The sequence below is a fragment of the Panthera uncia genome, chromosome B1, assembly GCF_023721935.1.
Source record: "Panthera uncia isolate 11264 chromosome B1, Puncia_PCG_1.0, whole genome shotgun sequence".
NCBI lineage: Eukaryota > Metazoa > Chordata > Mammalia > Carnivora > Felidae > Panthera > Panthera uncia.
The window spans coordinates 120,149,674-120,171,561 of NC_064811.1; the positions used below are offsets into that span (position 1 = coordinate 120,149,674).

A 21,888-nucleotide genomic window follows, 5' to 3' on the forward strand; every position below is an offset into this window, starting at 1 on the left:
CTCCTTCTCCCCAGCAAGGAGGATGGGCTAAAGAACCTCCCAGATTTTTTCTGGAGTGTTTTCTGACACCAAATGAGAGAGTTTTTTCCTCATACTAACCAATCATCCCAACACCAACTGGGTGTCTGACGATTCACTTCAATTCTGATGCTAGCTATCTGGAATTAGCCCAGACAGTACTGATTAAGGGCTTTGTCCCACAAGACTTCCTCCACTTCAGGTACCAGTTGCAAATAGGGTGCCTAGGCTGCCCACATTTCTGCCCAGCTGACTATAAATTCAGAGGTTCCCATTAGCCTCCCCTCAGGCTTAATAACTTACAGAACTAAAAAAATTGCTTTACTTACTATTGCTGGTTTATTATAAAGTCTACAACTCAGGAGAAGCCAGACGGGAGAGATTCATATGGCAACATATGGGGGAGGGAGATGTGGAGCTTCCTGCCACCCTCCCAGCACCTCAATATGTTGACCAACCCAGAGGCTATCTAAACCCTGTTGTTTAAGGTTTTTATGGAGAATTTATTATAGATGACTGATCAAATCATTAGGTGTGATGATTAGATCCTGTGTGGTGGTGTTTGAACTCAATTTCATCTCTCTCCCTTCCCTGGAGGTTGGAGGTTGGGGTGGGGGTTGGGGGTTGGTACGGTTGGGCTGAAGGTTCCAATCTGCTAATCATGTTTTTGGTTCCTCTGGCTACCAGTCCTCATCCTGAAGCTATCTAAGAGCCTGCCAAGAATCCCTTCATTAGCATAGACTCAGGTAAGGTTGGCAGGGTTTATTGTGAATAACAAGACACCCCTGCCTACCCTTCCCATAAGCTAACTCAGGGTCCTCAGGGAATTGATTCCTCTTATAAGACCAAGTTAGACTTTTGAAACTACTGAAAAGCAATGCTTCTCATCTTTTCCAGGAGTTATGAAGATATTAACACTTTACAGTATGTTTCAAAACTTATGAACAAAACAAAATAATAGTTTTAGTGAGCTTAAAATCCTCTAGTTAGTAGAAATGGTTTGTCTACATTTTATTTTTACCTTCTTTGCATCCTGTGATTAATATAGCAGTTTTGCTCTTGACTGAGTTTATATATGCCCACATGTTACCAGGTGGTCTTCCCCTTCTCTTCCTCCTCCTCAACTGTGAAAGGTGTTCTCACTTCATTTTGAAGGGTGTTGGTTGTTCTTTCATTATTAACAGCTAAGAGAGAGTGCTTGCTGTGATAAACCTTTCCTTAAGTATCTCTGTGAACTTGTACATGAACTTCATTTGTCTTCTCATTCAGGATGCTCCCAGTAGGGCACGGCCAAGATGAGTCAGGTCATAAGTACTTTCAATCCTTTTTCAAAAACTGATTAAAATATCCATGTACTGGGCAGAATAATGGCCCTCCCCAAAAAGTGTCCTTGTCCTAATCCCTAGAATATGTTACTTTACACACAAAAGGGAATGAAGGTTGCAACGGAATTGAATCGCTAAATGGCACATAGGGAAATTATCCTGGATTACCTGGGTGGGCTCAGTGTCATCACAAATTCTTAAAAGTGTAAGAGGGAGTAGAGGATGTCTGCATGGTGCCATAGGAGAAAGATACATCCCTTTAACTGGTTTTTGAAGATGGAGAAAGGAGGAGACAAACAAAGGAATGCCAGATGACTTCTAGAAGCTGGAAAGGAAAAGGAAATGGAGTATCCCCTAGAGGTTCCAGAAGGAAGCACAGCCCTACGGACACATTTATTTTAGCCCAGTGAGACCCATATTGGATTCTAACTTACAGATTTTAAGATCATACATTTGTGTTGTTTCAAGCCACTAAGTTAGTGGTAATTTTTTTACAGCAGCAATGAAAAGTGAATACTTCTGGTATTGTGTTTGAATGAACAATTCTCAAACTAACCTATTTCTCATTTCTGAGCTGCAAAAGGTTCTAGTCTAAGAGAAGCAAAGGAGAGGCCCATGTTGGTTTCCAAGTTCTCTTGTTCCTTTCCTGGTGTGTACCAACAAAATGTAGACATGTGAATAACAAGTAAAAAGGGAGCTGGGATGATCAGCCTTGTAATAAAAGTATATATTTTGTAGGGAATTAAAAATAGCATCAGTCTGTCCCTATGTTAATTCTCAGAAACTTCTTCATTATTAAGAGAACACGAATTCTACCAGAGGTCCTCATTCATACCTGTGTCATGGGCATAAAATAAATTGGAAGATGGTCTATTTGCAGAAACTCTACCTAATATTCTTCAGGTAATTTAGATATCATAAAACCAAGCTTTTTTCTTTTCCTTCCCAAGTTTTAGAGTGAAGAAACCTCAGATGCTAATATACTAATTAGCCTGTGTGTCCAAAGTTACCCAGAATATGTATTTATTCCCTTTAATACTCGTTTTTTTGGGCCATGCACATTTATAATAGTGTAGCAGTGTTTAACTGTCTCCTTTGCACCCCAAAATCAGCATCACAAAGAAGTATGGTGGGAGTGAAACAGCTAAAAACTTACCTTGTTATCTGACTTTGTTATCTGCTTTCATGTATACTGTAAGCTTGCAAAGGACAGAGATTGGTTCTTATTGGTTGTCTAGTCTTGTCCCTAGTGCCAAGTACAATGCTTAACACATACTAGGTATTCAATGAATATTTGTTGAATGAATGTTAAATACAGACTTTTTTTTTTACAAAGATTATACATAACAAGGCATATCTTGAACTTAGCACTGCATTATTTAGTTTAATTTACACTTCATTGCTTTCTCAATACCATAAGGCCATTCTGTAGGCTACCAAGCTTGAAGCTAGTCACTTGCCAAAGAGTCACTAAGAAAAACTGTGCAGAAGTGAGAAATGGTGCTTCTAGTTCAGTGTTGCCCAGTCTTGTTTCCTAAAATATACAACCCTGAGAAAGGTTAAGGCAAATTTTAAAGATAGAAATCAGAAAAAATTAACTTTAACCACATTGAAAGTATGAAGGGACTGTTTTTCTTAAAAATCAATGAGAGACCATGCCCACCATTTCTCTTAAAAAAGAAAAAAAGGGGTGCCTGGGTGGCTCAGTCAGTTAAGCATCTGACTTTGGCTCAGGTCATGATCTCGTGGTTTGTGAGTTTGAGCCCCACATTGGGCTCCGCACTGACAGTGCTTGGGATTCTGTGTCCCTCTCTCCCTCTCTGCCCCTTCCCCACTTGCGTGCATACACATTTTCTCTCCCAAAATAAACTTTTTTTTAAAAAAAGAAAAGAGGGGCGCCTGGGTGGCGCAGTCGGTTAAGCATCCGACTTCAGCCAGGTCACGATCTCGCGGTCCGTGAGTTCGAGCCCCGCGTCGGGCTCTGGGCTGATGGCTCGGAGCCTGGAGCCTGTTTCCGATTCTGTGTCTCCCTCTCTCTCTGCCCCTCCCCCGTTCATGCTCTGTCTCTCTCTGTCCCAAAAATAAATTAAAAACGTTGAAAAAAAAAAAATTAAAAAAAAAAAAAAAAAGAAAAGAAAAAATACTTTCTATTATAATCATTTTATCATTACCTTTCTTTTTCCAGTAGATACTTCCCTTTTCTTCAAAGAAGAGGAATATTAGTCAACTGGTTAGAACTTTGATGTGTTCATCAGGGAAGAGTGTCCCAAAACTATAGGACTAGATCTGATCTTGTATTTACATTAAAGTCGTCAATACTCTCTGTTTGGAGTTTTTGTCTCTTTTCTGTTGACCCTGTGAAATTGCTCTGAAAGCTGAACGATACCTAGAATGGCAGTTAACTACTCATTTAAAGTCTCTAGGAGAATTTTATGATTTACTCTGAAACGGGTCAATCTCAAGGTTTTCAAGTATACAGGGACGTTATTTTCAAATCATTCACCTACCTGTGCTTGGTGAGGGGCTGTCCCAAAGTCGGTGCAGTTTGAGAAGGCTGAACAAAGGGGAAGGAAGCTCCCAATGGTAGCCTAGGATGCTTGGATGAAAAGTTTCCGGCAGTTAATTTTAACAAAACAAAGCAAAAAAGGGCATTACGAAAACAGAGGGAACACTAAAGTGTTCTTTATAAATTACTCGGAGCCAATTTCTAGCATTCTAGCAGTGGTGTATGTTCCTGGAAGTGTGCACATAGTGAAATGCGCACATAAAGCATTCGGTATTAATAATGAAGTACAAAGTATAAAGTGAACGTTTCGATAAATCACTGCTTTTCACATGAGTCAGGATAAGCATTTTGGACCTCGGCTAATGTTTTCAAAAGTATAAGGTTAGAAGTCAATGTGTTTTTGAAAGGAATGTCTCCCTAGACCACGACTCTTCCATTTGCCATTCTATTCATTGTTTTTCTCCCTTTTTGGCCAGCTTGGCTGAACTAATCACTAGAGGTTCATTCTCCCCAGATGCTCACTAGAAACAACTTGATAATTTGACATTTCTGGAAGGAGTGCATGATTTTTTTTTTATGATTTTTAATTCCATAAAGCGACACATAATTGAGAGGAGAAGATGGGGAGTAGTAAGAAGAGAGTCAGTAAAATGCACACAAGGGCTTCCCCCTGAGCCTGGACAGCTGGTCTGCGGGTCTGCCCTGCCTCCAGACTCCAGCGCTCAGGATCTCAGGCTGGGCAGTTTCCTGGTGAAGACTATCATTGAAGCCTCCCACGTCCGGTGGTGTTTCTGGCCTTTTGGCCTGTAATAGACCCTGCCTCAAAATTAAACCTTTCATGCCCAATCAACATATTTGTCCATATAGATCTTGAAAAATCACCCAGACCTCAAAGATAGGTTTGCATTTGTGAGGAAAATCATGATGTGTCGGTAACATACTTTAAACAGATGATCTAATTCTAAAGGCCAATTCAAGGTAAATGTTGGCCTATCGATACTTTAATCTCCTGACGGTGGTGGTATACACCCCCTCTTCCCAATCTCTGAACATTTAGGAGCCATGTTATGCTACATAGTTTACAAAGCTAATTTTGAGATACACTAGCATATTTATATAATACATTAAATTTTTTTATGAGTATCGTTAAGAGAGTGAGTATTTCTCTGAAATAACTTAAGAGTAATTAGTCATGTTTCTAAGAGCCAACCAGATCACTACCTGGAAGCTGACTTTAAAATACGAAATCATAGGGGCGCCTGGGTGGCTCGGTCGGTTGGGCTTCCAACTTCGGCTCAGGTCATGATCTTACAGTCCGTGAGTTCGAGCCCCGCGTCAGGCTCTGCTGACCGCTCGGAGCCTGGAGCCTGTTTCAGATTCTGTGTCTCCCTCTCTCTCTGCCTCTCCCCTGCTCATGCTCTGTCTCTCTCTGTCTCAAAAATAAATAAAAACATTAAAAAAATTAAAAATAAAAAAAATAAATAAAATACGAAATCATATGTAATATAATAATTAAACAAATGTAAATCCTACATCCTAAAAACTTGAATTACTGACTTTTAAAAAAATTGTTTTCTTTTCATTTATTTTCTTGTAATTCAAATGTCTCATTACGTTTCTATATTTGGCACCTTAACAAATGCCAGTGATGCCCCCACATTCATTTATGTGACAGGTGAATCTCTAAAGTGAACAATTACCTTCTGTCACTTGTGGATTTGTTTAAATCTCTTTCCCTATCTCTCTATAGTGCATGAATTCTACACTCCTAATTCCTGAAAAGCAGTGAGTACAGTTCTAAGCCATGTTGCTATCCAACTCAAATTGTATCTCAGGTGATTTGATTAAAAACTATAAAAGAACTGCTTTCAGCAAAAGCTCCTTATAGTGGAATGCAAATATTTGTGAAGTGGGTATAAAGTACTTACCCTGCACTTCAGCTTTAAAGTGAAATACATTCGGAAGAGGAATTAATCACAAACTAAATCCCGCCCCTCAGCTTTCTTATACATCCATCAAAGAGATTTAAATGTGCTTTTCTACAATCAATTCTTAGTCATGCATCCCAGCTTTCAACATCTCATAAGAAGAGATATTTGCTTAATGAAGTTATTTAAAAAAGTGACATCAAATCAATACTAAAATCACTCTAAGAAAAAAAATCACTCTAAGATCATCTGAAAAATAGAGGCTCATTTTCATTCCTCACAGTCATTAGATCCATCCCCTTCAATGAGATTGTTTTGATTAAAATTAATATTAAGCATATTGTAGCTTACAAATGAAGAGGTTGGCTTTTTTGACATTTCAATTATGCTTTGGTAGTTCTGGAATATTTGCATCCACTTTCTTATTTATACACTCTTAAAAGTGTTTCCACTTTGGATGGCATCTCTCTGAAAGCAGTTTTTCTCTAATCCAAGAGATAAATCAAACAATGGTTATTAAAAGTGAGCTTTTATACCTACAACTTAAAAAAATTTAATGTTTATTTATTTTTGAGAGACAGAGCATGAGTGGGGGAGGGGCAGAGAGAGAGGGAAGGACAGAACCCAAGGCAGGCTCCAGTCCCTGAGCTGTCAGTGCAGAGCTGGACTCGGGGCTCGAACCCACAAACCACTAGATCGTGACCTGAGCTGAGGTCGGACACTCAGCCCGCTGAGCCATCCACTGCCCCCCCCCCCCCTTCCCACAACTTTAAATTCTTCAGTCCATGTAGAATCCCACCACACACAGCTCTGTGCTTCGGTAGTAACACATGGTCTTCTGGGGGAGAAGAGCAAAAGAGTGCTTCCATTACCAAGCATAAACTTGTGAAGAAGTCGTAGTGTTCGAGACTTATTTCCCTCCTGTAAGATTTCCAAGGGGTAACTTCTAGCTGTTTGCCTCAGGAGACGAGACGGGTAAGGTGATGTCCTAGCAGTTGCTTCATTTCAGTTTCTGTGTCGTATTCTTCACCAGTTTGGATAATGCCTCAGACTACAGAGAAAGCCCTCACTGGCTTACTAGAATTTGAACTTTTAAGTCTCTGATCTAGATAATTTCAGATACTATAATTTCATTATAGAAATTCCGGGACTACTTGTGGGATAAAGCAAATGCTAAGACCATATTGAGTTTCATCAAGCTGAATTAGCAGGCAAATAAAGATAAAATGCCTTTCTATTTAAGAACATAATGATGTTTTAATTGTTACAGCATTTGGCATGCCTAATGTATACAATCCTTGACATTCATGTAATAACAAAGAAAGTTGTTTGGGATCTTTTTTTTTTATTTCCTAGTGTCCCCTTTCCCCTCTAGCATTTCTCCCACCCCCGTCCCAGCCCTGGTGTTTAGCTCCCCTCCCGTTTCTCCATCCTTCTGTAAAGAAAAGCTCGATGCTGTGAAAGGATACATGTAAAAATACCTCCTTCCTCTGTAGATAGGCCAAGGCTGCTTATTACCTAGTTATGATGAACAGACCACCATCGTTGTGACAAGTGATGTAGATGCCTCCAGGGTAAAACAAAGGTTTACATATTACACAAGCAATTTAACTGTTTTCTAAACATATTGCCAAGACAGTGGGAGTTGGCAGCCCACACTGTGTTTTAGGTTTGGGAGACTTGGATTAGAAGTGACTGCTGATTATGAACCTTTTTATTTGTCTTCTATGAGCTACAAGCAACCTAGTAACCCAGCAAAGAATCACAACAGTTAAACTTGTCCTCCTAGCTTCCCAAGATTGCATACACAAATCACCGGACAAAAGTGGTGTAAGGGTCTTGTGCATAGAGAGCCACACAAGACAACTGTCTTGTTCTAACCCTTAAAGAGTTCCGCAGAGTGAAATGTTTCATGATCTTTTTTTGTGCAGTGGGCAAGGAAGAAAAGAGTTTGGGCAAAGATTATCCAGAAGAAAAGAAAGAGACTCTTTTGGGGTTCCAGTTGAAACACAATAAAGAACATAATTAACTTCACAATTCTTTGTGTTTTTCATTTGACTGCAGGGAGGAGATGAAAGAGGTCTGCTAAGCCTCGCATTCCATCCCAATTACAAGAAAAATGGAAAGCTGTATGTGTCTTATACCACCAACCAAGAACGGTGGGCTATCGGGCCTCATGACCACATTCTTCGAGTTGTGGAATACACAGTATCCAGGTATCACTCACTACAATGCACTGAGGCATAAATATTTTTCAATCTTATCTTCTCATTATCTCTTCCTAATTATTTTAGAAACAAAGGTGACCATAATTAAACCACAATCTTCACCTTGCTGAAAACCCCCTATGTGCCCTTAAGGAGAATTGAGAAAAATGATAGCTTTGGCACTTTTCCTCTCTTATCTTTCAGCTTAGGTGCTACTTCTGAAACTTAGAAAATAACGTAATTTTTCAGTAGTTTTTATTAGTCCCATTTCAAGCATGTTTCCTTATTTACATGCCAAGTGTTTGCTCCCCTAATTTGTGTACCATTTTTACCTTCTAGTGGATTCACCTAAACACCTTTAACAATCATGGTATTGTTTCCTCCCCCCAATGTAGAAAAAATCCCCATCAAGTTGATTTGAGAACAGCCAGAGTATTTCTTGAAGTGGCAGAACTCCACAGAAAGCATCTAGGAGGGCAACTGCTCTTTGGCCCTGAGGGCTTTTTGTACATCATTCTCGGTGATGGGATGATCACACTGGATGATATGGAAGAAATGGATGGGTTAAGGTAAAAAAGAAAACAAAACCAAAAACGTTCCCCTTGATGTTCAAATGTCTTAAGTGTCAGCCGGGGAAAAAGGGTCAGAGCAGTGAGTTAAGAGCTGTCTTTGGGAAAAAAAAAAAAAAAAAAAAAACCGTCTTTGAATTATGTCTCCTTGGTTAAACATTTAACTTTTCTTATGGGTGTTTGCATTTGTAAAATGAAGAAAAATTCAGTAATATGCTGATGATATTTTTGGAAGTCGCTATACCCAGATGCTCTAGAATGCATCAGTGCTGCGTGGTTTGCACAATACACAGGCTGGACGCACAAGGTCCAGTGGCGCTTCTGGGGGCGCAGAAAATCCAGGGATTGGCAAAAACTAAGGAACAGCTGCAAAATGTAGCACGCTACTGATGCTGCAGTCCTCGGCCACTACTCAGCTGTGTCAAGGTGCTGCCGTTTCTGTGAAACCAAACTGCCCCGGTTTCCTTTCCCCACGATATGGAATTCATAACTTTAAAAATTTTGTCTCAAATGGGGGAATGATTCTTTGACTGTGGAGCGACCTTCCCACATTTAGGTTAGGTAAACTATGTAACAAAAGCAGAAAACACTGACCCTCTCTGTCCAATTTCTCAGTGATTTCACAGGGTCGGTGCTGCGGCTGGACGTGGACACAGATATGTGCAACGTGCCTTATTCCATCCCCAGAAGTAATCCGCACTTCAACAGCACCAACCAGCCCCCGGAAGTGTTTGCGCACGGCCTGCATGATCCAGGCAGGTGAGAACACGACCTGCCCCCCTCCCCCACCACCCCGCACCTGCTATAAACCCGAGCCCGGTTGGGATTCAGGAACTGGAAAAAAAATGAAGGGGGCGGGGGGGGGGGGGGGGGGGCCAGGCACTGAGCAGCCACGGGTGGTGTCCAAGGTTGCACCTGTAAAATCACACCAGCTCATTATCTCAGCACTCTTTCTTCTATTAATGTGTGAAGCAGATTGAGACGGCAGATTAGACATATGGAAGAGAACAAATTCATGGAGGAAAAGTGCCTTAAAGTTCTAGAGTGTTGTTTTTAAACACTATTGGACTAGTGTAATGATTAAGAGTTCCGTTTTTCAGATTTAGATGATAAACTTTTTAATTTTTCTCCTTAAACCCCTCTAAATGAAATTTTCCATACGCACCGAATGGAGGTGGTAACAGCTTTTGAGGATGCTGTCATGATTAAATGAAAATCTAGAAAAAAAGCAAAGTAGAGTGCCCGACACACCTGATAGGTTTTAAATAAATTGTGTTTCTTATTACAGCTTCACTTAAATATGATGATGCAGTATGAGTTTGTAAGGAGTTGAGCTCAATGTTCACATTTTTCCACCTGAAAAAAAAATTATAAGTAGTAAAGGAATTCATACTGACCGTTTACTACAATGAACTATAAAGAAAGGAACACTGAGATGTATGTAGAGTGAGAAATTTGGGGTACACTTAAAAAATGCTATGGAGTATAATATAGCAATTCTGTGATGAAAGCTTCATCCAATCTGTGGTCTCTTATTCATACTATGGGATATTTGGCCACATTCATTCATTTACTAGCTAAGTTATTATTGCTATTTAATGTTTATTGAGTGTTCACTATGTGCAAGGTGAGTATTTCTCAAACTTTTTATTTTTATAATCCCTCATGCCCTTCATCTCCCCTCCATCAAAGTCCAAGTCTACAGTTCATTTCCTTTTTGGCATCTCAGCAGATCTTAAAATCTGTGCGACAGGGAGTACTTACGGTGGGTTCAGGATGTGGAGGAAACTGTCACATTCCATTCCTATAGCTCAGAACTCGCAGATACCACCGCAAAGCAGCACTTTGAAGTTGAGCAGCCTGAGTCACCACAATCCCACTGGAGCTTTCGTGCAACCTTCCAGGGGTCCTGGACCCTCAGTGCAAAAACACAGGATGAGGCACTTTACAGACCTTGCATATGGCAGGATGCCTATGCTGTAGAGTCTTACCTCCTCCGGCAGCAGAGAGCTTAAGGGAAACTGCACCTCCCTTCAAGAGTATTTCAAGCGGAGAAAGACTTAATAAAGCAGAAAAGAAAGTAAAACAATTCTTGGCTAAAAGTAAAGCTGACTTGTGTTAAGTACCTTGGTGCAGAGTGCTGAACTCAGTATCTTACGCACATTATCTCATTTGTGACATTCAGCAGTACTCTGAGGTCCTGCTGACATTAGATACCGCTCTTTTTCTTTCTTTTTTTTTTAAAGACTTCAGTTTTAAAGACGGCAACATTGGGCAGAAGGTACAGAGATTTCCCACATGTCCGCTGCCCCCACACATGCCCAGCCCCCCCATTAGCAACATCCCAACCAGAGTATTCCATGTGTTACAATGGATGAACCTACATGGACACATCATTATCACCCAAAGTCCAAAGTTTACATTAGGGTTACTGGGGATTGTATGTTCTGTGGACTTGGACAGATGTATAAGGACCAGTACCCATGTGTACCCACCTCTTTTTTTTTTTTTTTCTGAAAAGAAACTAAAGGTTAGAAAGGTCAAGTGGTTCCCAGTGGACATAGTATTCAGACAGAGGTAGGCCTGATGGCATCCGGCCTACCTATCCACCTTTGGGAGACCTGGCCTTTTCTTCCAGATTTGTTCTTTTCTTGATAGAAAGTGGTCAAACCTTCTTTTGTCATAGTTCCTCCATCTTAAAAAGAAAGGCAAGATGGGAAAATGTTCTCCCTATCCATGGATTTAGTTCCACCTTAAGTCACATCACGTCTGTGTCATGTTCCCTGCCAGGCATTGTACTCTGTGAATCGTTGAATTAAAGACAATAAAGGGACTGTTGCCACGGAACAACTAACTCATCTTTGGCAGGTCAGGCTTAGAGTTTCCCTATTATGAATGGGATCATTTGGATGCAACAGTTTTTATTTTGTGGCTGTTCTTGTTGTTGAGATGATTGCTGTGTGTGACTCTTAATATGTCTTAAGCCCCAGAACCTACTCCCGGGTTGTTTTGTTTTCTAGTTTATTTAGTAGCCCCAAAGATTCGGTTTGGTTGTTAAGTCATTAATGTATTTTGTTGACCTAAAGGAGTGATTCCCAATGGGATTATTTTGCCCCCAGAGAATATTTGGCAATGCCTAGAAACATTTTTGGTTTTCACAACTCTGGAGGAGGGGTTCATGCCACTGACATGCTGCTAAACGTTGTACATGCTCAGTACAGAACCTCTTCCTTCCAGTTTCCCGCTCAAAGAATGATCTGACTCAAAATGTCAAGAATGTCAAAGTTGAGAAACCTGAAAACAAAGCAACACTGTTTTCCACATTTGTGAGAACTTCAGAAGTAATTATATTATACAGCTTCATTCTTCTCGCAACCCAAACTCCACATGCCCAGTCCCTCATTGACTTAAACATTCAACAAATATTGAGCCCCTTTGATATTCCTGGGTTTGAATTAGGTAACAGAAACACAGTGATAAAGAAGTTGGAAGGGGTCCCTGCGCTAATGGAGTTGACAGTTGGTGGCTTAAGTCATAGAAATATTCTAACCCCAGATTGGGGGTGACGTGAAGACACAGTCAATATAACATAAAAGACTTCAGTGGTTGTGGGGACCAGCTTTATTTTATACCTTACATTGTAGTGCACGCTTTGCAGCTTGAGCTTTAGAATATAGCCATTCCATGTAAAAACACAAAACAAAGACCAAAACGAAGTCTGTTTTGTGTATTGCAGATGTGAGTTGCTGCTGCTGAAGGTTCTCCTAACTTCCCAGCATATTATATATGCGATAGTCCTTAATAACAGCACCAACAAATGTTTCAAGTCAGTGTGTATGTTCATACTAGCGAGAGATACCAAGGAATATTAGGAAATATTCTCCAGAGATCATTTAGCTTCAGCAGAGTGAACAAACAAATCAGGATGTTTCTGCTGAGGATCCAAAGGAAATAGCCCATAGGGTCCTTGCCAGCCCACCAAGGGGTTCCTCTGTCAGGAATCTCCAGTCTCAGTTTAGAAAATACCCTGGTAGGAATTCATGGATGTCTCCTTTTTGTTATGCAGATGTGCTGTGGATCGACATCCCACTGATATAAACATCAATTTAACAATACTTTGTTCAGACTCCAATGGAAAGAACAGATCATCAGCCAGAATCCTACAGATAATAAAGGGGAAAGACTATGGTAAGTAGAACATAATTTGTTGATTTGGCTTTAATTCGGGCTTTGTTTTACTTTAGCATATGCATTGAAGAGAAAAGGATTTCTACAAAATGAGCTTTTGGGAAGGCATAAACACACTGACCCAACAGTGGTAAGCGAGTAAATTGCACACGTTTTTAAAGGTCCAGTGACTCTTATGAGCCCCAGGAATTCCATTTGGGTAATTATCTTTCCAATGGATTAAACTGTGCTCTGTAGGTGCAAAAAATTTAATGGACCTTCAAAAATTAGCTGTTTATATTTTGCTCCTCTGAGAGTCAAGATGAGTAACTTCTAATATAAGGCAGAACTTGTCATAACATCTTATATACAGTGGAAAAAAACAAGTTAAAGGTAAGAAATTCCTCAATCCCCAATATTCTAGTCTCAACAATTAGAAAAATTGTGTTTCAAATAGTAATGTAATTTCTTTAAGATACCCATTGTAGAGAAAACAAAGTAATTGACATGTAAAAACATGTTATTTACCCACGTCATGAAAATGGAATGTTTAGACATTACTTTTACTAACATGATTACTAGAATGTTTTAGAGATATATATACAAAATAAAGTTGGATTATAATGAAGTCCAAAAATCTTAATATTTTTCAGTGTTTTATTATTTACTCTTTTTGGGGGAAGCAATATATCAAAATTATTATGATTCAGGGAACACAGTAGATTAAGATTATTAAATTGATTCCTTCTTCTATTTACTCATTCAATACAGATATTTATTTAGCACCAGGAATGAAGCAGCTGTGTTAGTTCATGTGGTATTCAGTTATTTTACTTTATTTTTTTTTTCAGGTATTCGTGTGTGCGCGCACACACATCTTATAAAAGCCAAACCAAAGAATAATGTGGTTTGGGAAAAAAATCTCATGAGTCACTAGTTTGATGGAATTTTGGCTATATTTGTAGATTAAACTCTAAATTCTCTAATCACATTAATTGGGCCTCAGCTGAAACTGGCTACAATATTGATAGCCTTATATTTATGTTTTCAAAACACATCCACAGAATCCCCTCACAATGTATACGTATATCAAATCACCACAATGTATACTTTAAATATTTTATAATTTTATTTGTTATCTTTACTTCAGTAAAGCAGAAAACAGAAACGAGAACAAAATAACCACGTGTCAGTACTGACTACCTGCCAGCCCCTGTAGTAACATTATAAATTTGATTCATTTCATTCACGGAACAACTCCGCGTGATAGGCACTATTATTGGCCACATTGTACAGATGGGGAAACTGAGACACAAAAAGGTTAATTATCATACGACGTAAGTGGCAGGGCCTGGATTTAAACCCAAGCTGACTGACTCCAGAGTTCATGACCTGGAAGTTATGCTTCCTTGCAGTGCACTAGTTAAAACTTAATCTTTCCTACTTTTTATAATATATTCACCCTAATTACATGGGAAGGGACAATTACTTTAAAATTACTGTCTCTCCACCAAAGTTTTTGCCTAAAATACTGCCTGTTGATAGTGACTTATTTGACATTAAGCACATAAGTAGCAATTTTCAGATTGATTTGCAACTGGCTTTAGATCTTTTCCATTGCAATTAGTGTACATGTACTCAAGTATATAATGGCACGCATGGAAAGATTGAGATATGTGACTATACACATGTAATTTTAAAAAGAATGGCTGCAATAGACTTTGTTAACCATACAACTCAATAAACAAAACTCTTAAAATAGTTTAAACGAAGATATTACTTGAGTGATAATGTTTTTAAATATACAAATGCGGTTTTAAGGACCTTTTATTTCCGTTAAAATATGAACTCTCCAACATTTTATATAACTTGACAGAAGTCTGGATTAATTTACTACATATATGCAGAAGCATTTCTACGAAAAAAATCAACACAAAAAAATTATAATTTTTTAAAAGTCTTTGGTTCTTAAGTAAATAACCATGATTTCCACAATATCCAGATTCTAATGTCACTGAAAATTTGGTATGTGTGACAATTATAACAGCAAAGCATTCACAGAGCATTCCCGTTTCAGTACGATGCACATGGAGAGTCTTAATATTTGATATGGTTTAAGCAACGGAATTATTTCTACTAAATATCTACAACAAGGGTTCTGCCTGTGTACTGTGGAACATACTTCAAATGTAAAATGAATGACCATAATAGTATTACTTGGCCTACATTACTTTTATTTCATAAAAAATATGTTTCATTTGATCTAATGTTACATTGATTTCTTTCCAGAAAGTGAGCCATCACTTTTAGAATTCAAGCCATTCAGTAATGGTCCTTTGGTGGGTGGATTTGTTTACCGAGGATGCCAGTCTGAAAGACTGTATGGAAGCTATGTGTTTGGAGACCGGAATGGGTAGGTTTCCTGGTACCATAATTTCATGTATCAAATGACATATCCATCAATTAGTGGGCAAACTGCCATAAAATATTCAAATGATTGTCTCCCTTTGGGGGTCAGGTCAGGTACACACATAAAGACTATTATTTTCTTTTAGTTCATTATCTATGGTGGTTTTGTTAAAGAACTTCCTAAGAGATGCTTTTTAAACAAATTTGATTAAATTTATAATATAATTTTTAAGAGCAGAGAGGTCTTCATATGGACTTTGCATATGATATAGGCTTTTCCCTTCATCCTTAACATCAATTTACCATGATAATGAGTTACTTGAAAACTATTGTTATACACAAGTTGTACAAGTATTTTCCAAATTATTTGAAAATTGGGAGGCTAAGAATTTTTGTTTTTGCCATACTTTTTAGGACTTTTAACAATAGAACTCAGTTTGTCTTTATTGGTAAGAATACTACAAAGTTACATTTTAGCCTAATTTTTAGAGGTCACATTGTGGATAATTAGAAGGAACTCTGTGATGAAACCCAAATTAAGAACCTTGTTTCCCGAGTCACTGGCATTCAGGCATATGGCAGAGCTGATATGCTTGGTCACTAAAAGGAACTAGAAAAGTGTACTGACCCCATGATCTTCCCCCTGTCCCTCTCTCTGATTAATAGCACAGCATGGAGTCTAGTCCTGGAGAGGAAGTATCATTCTCTGGATGAAGGGGAGGGCTTTTCTCATACTCAGGTACTTTTAGTGCCCCCCTCCAAACAAAATATTATCTTTAAGTACTTTCTCCCTACATGAGAATTTCAGAGTATTTGCACACATTATGGGCTATATTACTTTTCCTTTTAGAAGCCAGGTTCATGGCACAACAATTATTTATTGTGAGCTTTATTCTAAGCCTTTTATTTATTTATTTTTTTAAGCAAACGCCTATTTTCACTGTAAGTTTACGGTATGTTTTTGTTGTAGGAATTTCTTAACCCTCCAGCAAAGTCCCGTGAGCAAGCAATGGCAAGAAAAACCACTCTGTCTTGGCAACAGTGGTTCCTGTAGAGGTTACTTTTCAGGTCACATCTTGGGATTTGGAGAAGATGAATTAGGTACTGTACAAACCATTTCTATTAAGTTGCTTTCTCACTCCCTTGCCCAAGAGGCTTTGTTTTGATAAGAATAACAATCTTGTCCTCCATTTGCTGACAATGGTAACCTGCAGCAAAGATGACCCACTGTGGAGGTTAGAGATGGCCCAGTCACGTGTTCTTTCCCAATGAGCTTTCCCTGGGCATCTTTTAGTCTTATCTCCACGCCAGAAATATAAAAGTAACAAAGCAGGAAAATGGAAGGCAAGAACAAAAGATAATTTTTGAGTCCTAAAGAGAGAAAACCTTAAATATCTACTTAAACTTTAGGTAAAGCTGTGTCATTTGTTTCTATTCTCTATCTGAAAGCCTTTCCATGTCTCTTGGAACAAATTTTTAAAAAATTGTTGCAATCTGAGTCTCACCTTATCCTCTATTTCTGATTTTTTTTAATCCATTGGGACATGCAATTTGTGTAAGATAAGCTGAAGTTTTAGGTCTGCTTTCCAACAGAATAAAAATGATCTTCTGAATGACGATCTATGGGATAACACATAATATGTTTGTTCATATGTTATCAAAATGTATGTAACTTACAAGCAAATAGAAGTTGAAATTGGAATGCGATCAAAGAGAAAAAATGCTACTAATTTTAAATCATAGAGATAAACATAGCTTTCATAATGACACTGTTTAAATATCAGCACCCAAACAAACCATGGCTACTATGCTCCCCCAGGCTGAGAGATGAATTTTAGGTGTTAAGAAAGAAGAGTTGTGTTTCCCATCTGAATCCGAATATTTTCTCTAGAGGTCCAGCTTTGGTTTTATTACATCAAATGGGGAATTCATAAGTAAATAGTTTTATGCCATTCACTTAGTTTAACAAGGGACTTAACATGGATTTCAGAGCCACAGGAATACAATGACTTAAAGAAGAGAAGTCCAATCTGTTCTTTTCTTGTTCCAACATTGAAAACATTTACAATTAATTTTCCCTTGGTATCTCCTAGCCCACTCAGAAAAACCAAAGAGATACCCTTCTCCACTGAAATACTCTGTAATGTAATTTAAATTTCATTGGCAAACCCTGGTTTTAAAATATAAATGAGGATTAAATTGTTTGTGGCAGAGTTAGAAATGAATATTTAGATGTTGTGACTGAATCATTCTGAGTTCCCCAGACCTTACTGCAAATGACTCACCATCAATCATCCTGTTAGTGTCACCACCATTGGTCAAAATATGCAAACATCTATCTGCACTTAATACTATGTTGGGAGTAGACCTAACAAATGAAACATATACAATCCCTACTGTCAAAAGCTACAGCATCGTGTATACTTTATAATTAAAATTAAACTGGCTTTCACTGAATTACCCCTTAATGTGATACTCTTTGGCTTTGATTAAGAGCCCTGTGGGGGTGCCTGGCTGGCTCAGTTGGGGAAGCATCCAACTCTTGATCTCGGAGGCATGAGTTCAAGTTTCACGTTGGGTGTAGAGATTACTTAAGAGGGCACCTGGCTGGCAAAGCCTGAGGAGCATCCAACTCTTGATCTCAGGGTTGTGGGTTCAAACCCCATGTTGGGTGCACACATATGTATATGTGTGTGTGTGTGTGTGTGTGTGTGTGTGTGTGTATATATATATATATAAAGAGAGAGAGAGAGAGGGACATATCTATCTATATATAGTGTCAACTGGTAAATGCTTTGGAGAAAAGTCCCATTGTGAAGAGGGTTGGGAGCAGTGCAATTTTAAATAGTGCAGTCAGAAAAGATGATATTTATGTACAGACTTGAAGGGGGAAAGAAAAGCCAACCTAGTGGAGACCTAGTGAAGGACAGGAGGCTGGGACAACTTGGGACAGATGCTGTGACAGGTAGAGCCTGGAACAGAAGCTGAGATAGGAACTGAGTCAGGAGCCTGACGAAGAGCCTGAAACTGGGGGGGGGGGGGGGGGGGCTCCTTAGACAGGAGCCTGGCACAGGGGCTGCCTCATGTGTACAAAGCCAGGAGGCCACTGTGGCTAGGAAGGAGTGAACAAGAGGGTGAAGCATAGCACATGAGGTCAGAGCAATAAGGGGAGGCATCATAGGCCACTGCCAGGACTTACTTTTGCTCTGAGAGAGATTAGAAGCCATTGGAAGTACTGAAACAAAGGAACGTGATCCAACTTAAACAATGTAACTTGCTTTAAGGATCTTCTGTGGATGGTATGTTGAAATTAAACATAGAAGAACAAGGGAGAAGCAGGGAGATCAGTTAGGAGGCTCCTGCCCTAATCCAGGACACACTGGTATCTGCTTGTTCTGGAAATAGTAGTAGGATGTGGAGACAAGTGACTGAATTCTGGATGCACTGTGAAAGTAGACTTGTGAGACTCTCATAATCTTTTTTTTAATGTTTATTTTTGAGAGAAAGAGAGAGAGAGAGAGAGAGTGGGGGAAGGGCAGAGAGAGAGAGAGAGAGAGACAGACAGACAGACAGACAGAATCTGAAACAGGCTCCAGGCTCTAAGCTGTCAGCACAGAGCCTGATACGGGGTTCGGACCCACCTATTGTGAGATCATGACCTGAGCCGAAGTCGGATGCTTAACCGACTGAGCCACCCACGTGCCCCAGAGACTCTCATAATCTTTAGGCAAGTGATTTTCTTGAGGCTGTGAGGAGATACATAGAGAGATACAGATACATGACATATACATGCGCATGCACATACACACATATACGTACACATACATATATACATATGTACATACGTATACATATGTACAAATAGATACAAAAATAAATATAAAATGTCCATTTATTGGGACATCTGGGTGCCTTAGTTGGTTAAGCCCCCAACTTCGACTCAGGTCATGATCTCATGGTCTGTGGATGTGAGCCCCACGTTAGGCTCTGTGCTGACAGCTCAGAGCCTAGAGCCTGCTTCAGATTCTGTGTCTCCCTCTCTCTCTTCCCCTCCCCTGTTCACACTCTCACTCTCTTTTTCTCAAAAATAAATAAACATTAAACAAATTGAATAAATAAATAAAACAAAATATCCATTTATTTATATGAAATAATCTGCTTCGACAATAGGAAGTAAGGCTTTATAATACTGTAAATTAACTTACTGTATTTCACTTTTCACAGGTGAAGTTTACATTCTATCAAGTAGTAAAAGTATGACCCAAACTCACAATGGAAAACTCTACAAAATTGTAGATCCCAAAAGGTGAGATCTCTTTATATTCCTTGAAGTCAAGCAGTTTGTCCAAGTTGTTTTAGTGTCTTCACATTGAGGACGATGAATTGCAATTAGCAATCAACAAAGATGAACACTTCTGCCTTGTCCATATGCCAAGTGTTATCCTGGGAGAACCCTCCACTCCAGTCTATGAGGGCTAGACTTGACCCTGCTGAACTTTATAAGCCCCATTATGTCCACATATTCATGTCATTCTTGTTGCCATCGGAGAGGAGCATTTGATTTGTGGAATCAGCATCCTCAGTTACACGCCAGAAGAGGACCCTAATGTGAAAGGTATTGGCTTTCATGTTGGAAGCAATAAACCTTCCTCTTCTTTCTAGAAAACTAGAAACATATTGGCAGACGTTATAGCTATTCAGTATGATTTTTTTTGTCAGGTAATCAAGATAAGCTATTTGGCAGTTTCAACATCTGAGCCTCATTTCAAAACTATCTGGAAGCTCACAGCTGTCATGCAGGCTAATGTGACTAAACAAATGGAAACTAAAGAAATGTTGTCATTTACCGCAGCAAGAGGAAGATTTGATGTTTAATCTTCTTTTTTTTTTAATGTTTTAATCTATTAAAATTTAATCTATTTTATTTATTTTTAAAAGAGAGAGAGACAGAGACAGAGCATGAGCATGAGCAGGAGAGGGGCAGAGAGAGACAGAATCTAAAGCAGGCTCCAGGCTCTGAGCTGTCAGCACAGAGCCCAACGCAGGGGCTCCAACTTGTGAACTGTGAGATCATGACCTGAGCCGAAGTCAGATGCTTACCTGACTGAGCCACCCAGGCACGCCTAATTTTTATTTTGTTAATGTTTATTTATTTATTTTGAGAGAGACAGAGAATATGAGTGGGGGAGGGGCAGAAAGAGAGGGAGAGAGAAAGTCCCAAGCAGGCTCCAAGTTGTCAGTGCAGAGCCTAACAAGGGGCTCGATCTCAAGAACCATGAGATCATGACCTGAGCTGAAATCAAGAGTTGGACTGAGCTATCCAGGTGCCCCGAATGTTTAATCTTTTAAATAACATATTTATCCCCCGTGCTCTTTTCCACCGACACATCACAACATTGTTATCTTGAATCATAATTAGTCAGTTCTTAATTTCATGGATAAGTTGGAACTATCAGAAGCTGATAAAATTATATACTGTCAAATAGATATTAGCCATGAGTTTAGAAATAACTGTTACAGAACCTAGGTGTCCTCAAATACCACTACTGTTGAATGCACTGTTGCCAGACTCTAGCTCCACCAGGGTGTGAATTTCAAAATCTTTCTGTATTAACTTATCTTCCTGAGCCCATTTGCGTATTTAAATTCCCAAATTTCACATCTCTTTAAAAAAAATTTTTTTAATGTTTATTTATATTTGAAGGAGAGAGAGACAGAGAGTGAGCGGGGAGGGGCAGAGAGAGAGGGAGACACAGAATCCAAAGCAGGCTCCAGGCTCCGAGCTGTCAGCACAGAGCCCTACGTGGGGCTTGAACCCTCAAGCTGTAAGATCATGACCTGAGCTGAAGTCGGACACCCAACCATCTGAGCCACCCAGGCGTCCCTCACGTCTCTTTTAGAAGAATAAATTCCAATATCTAAAAAGTTTGCTAAAAGCAAATTTACACTTTAAAATATTATCTGTAAGTTATAGTGTATGTTTTTCCCCCAGAAAACAAAATAGAGAGTTTTGTCCTCTTCCCATACCACAAAACACTATCTTTCTTGAGAAAAGTGTAAGTTAACATTGGTACTACAGGACAAAAAAAAAAGGAGTGATCAGTCCTAAATGGTCTCTTGGCATATCATTTTCTTCCACGATAAGAGAAGCACCTATTTATATGTTGTAGAGCTTTTCCTCCTTGGATGTGAAACGAATGTCCTCTTTGCCAAAAGCAAAGTGATGAATGAAAAAAATAACAGGCACTTCAGTGGTGGTTGAAGTTGGCAATATTAAGAACAAAAATCAAACTAACGTTAATTCACAAAGTAAGCATTCTAATGATTCATAATGGTGTCTGTCTAGGGATTTCACTCAGATCTAATGCCCTTCGTTTCAAAATAGTCATTGTTATTTCATTAGGTTTGTCAAAGCTGATATGCTTTTACAAGCTTCCTGGTAGTCTTATAATGAATTCTTCCTCCTTCTCACAAAATCTTTCTCTCGTCATCTGGATTGTTTAGTCTGCTGGTGGTGAGCTGAGGTGAATTTTACACCTTCAATCCATTATTCATGTCTAATTAGCAGGGTTTCCATAAGGGACCTTGGCTTCGTGATCTGAGGGCCTCCTCTAGTAGGGTGGTCTCAGAGTGACATACCTGAAAAGTCCTGACTTCTCATTACAGTGCCTGTTTCTGCTGAGTCCTGTCATGTGTGGGGCCAGGGTTCAGATGTGTGTTTGGTTTTCAGAAGGTGGGGGTAGTAACAGAGTCCCAAAC

General features: G+C 39.2%; 1 protein-coding gene across 1 annotated transcript in view; it reads left to right on the plus strand.

Moving 5' to 3' along the window:
• The window catches only part of HHIP (hedgehog interacting protein), a 93,610-nt gene that overhangs the window by 50,601 nt on the left and 21,121 nt on the right, over nucleotides 1-21,888 (plus strand). Inside the window, exons 5-11 of the mRNA XM_049631191.1 lie at nucleotides 7,842-7,993; nucleotides 8,380-8,553; nucleotides 9,169-9,312; nucleotides 12,620-12,741; nucleotides 15,010-15,133; nucleotides 16,100-16,230; nucleotides 19,354-19,435. Coding sequence (XP_049487148.1) covers nucleotides 7,842-7,993; nucleotides 8,380-8,553; nucleotides 9,169-9,312; nucleotides 12,620-12,741; nucleotides 15,010-15,133; nucleotides 16,100-16,230; nucleotides 19,354-19,435 — 929 coding nt within the window. The remainder of the gene's footprint in view (nucleotides 1-7,841; nucleotides 7,994-8,379; nucleotides 8,554-9,168; nucleotides 9,313-12,619; nucleotides 12,742-15,009; nucleotides 15,134-16,099; nucleotides 16,231-19,353; nucleotides 19,436-21,888) is intronic.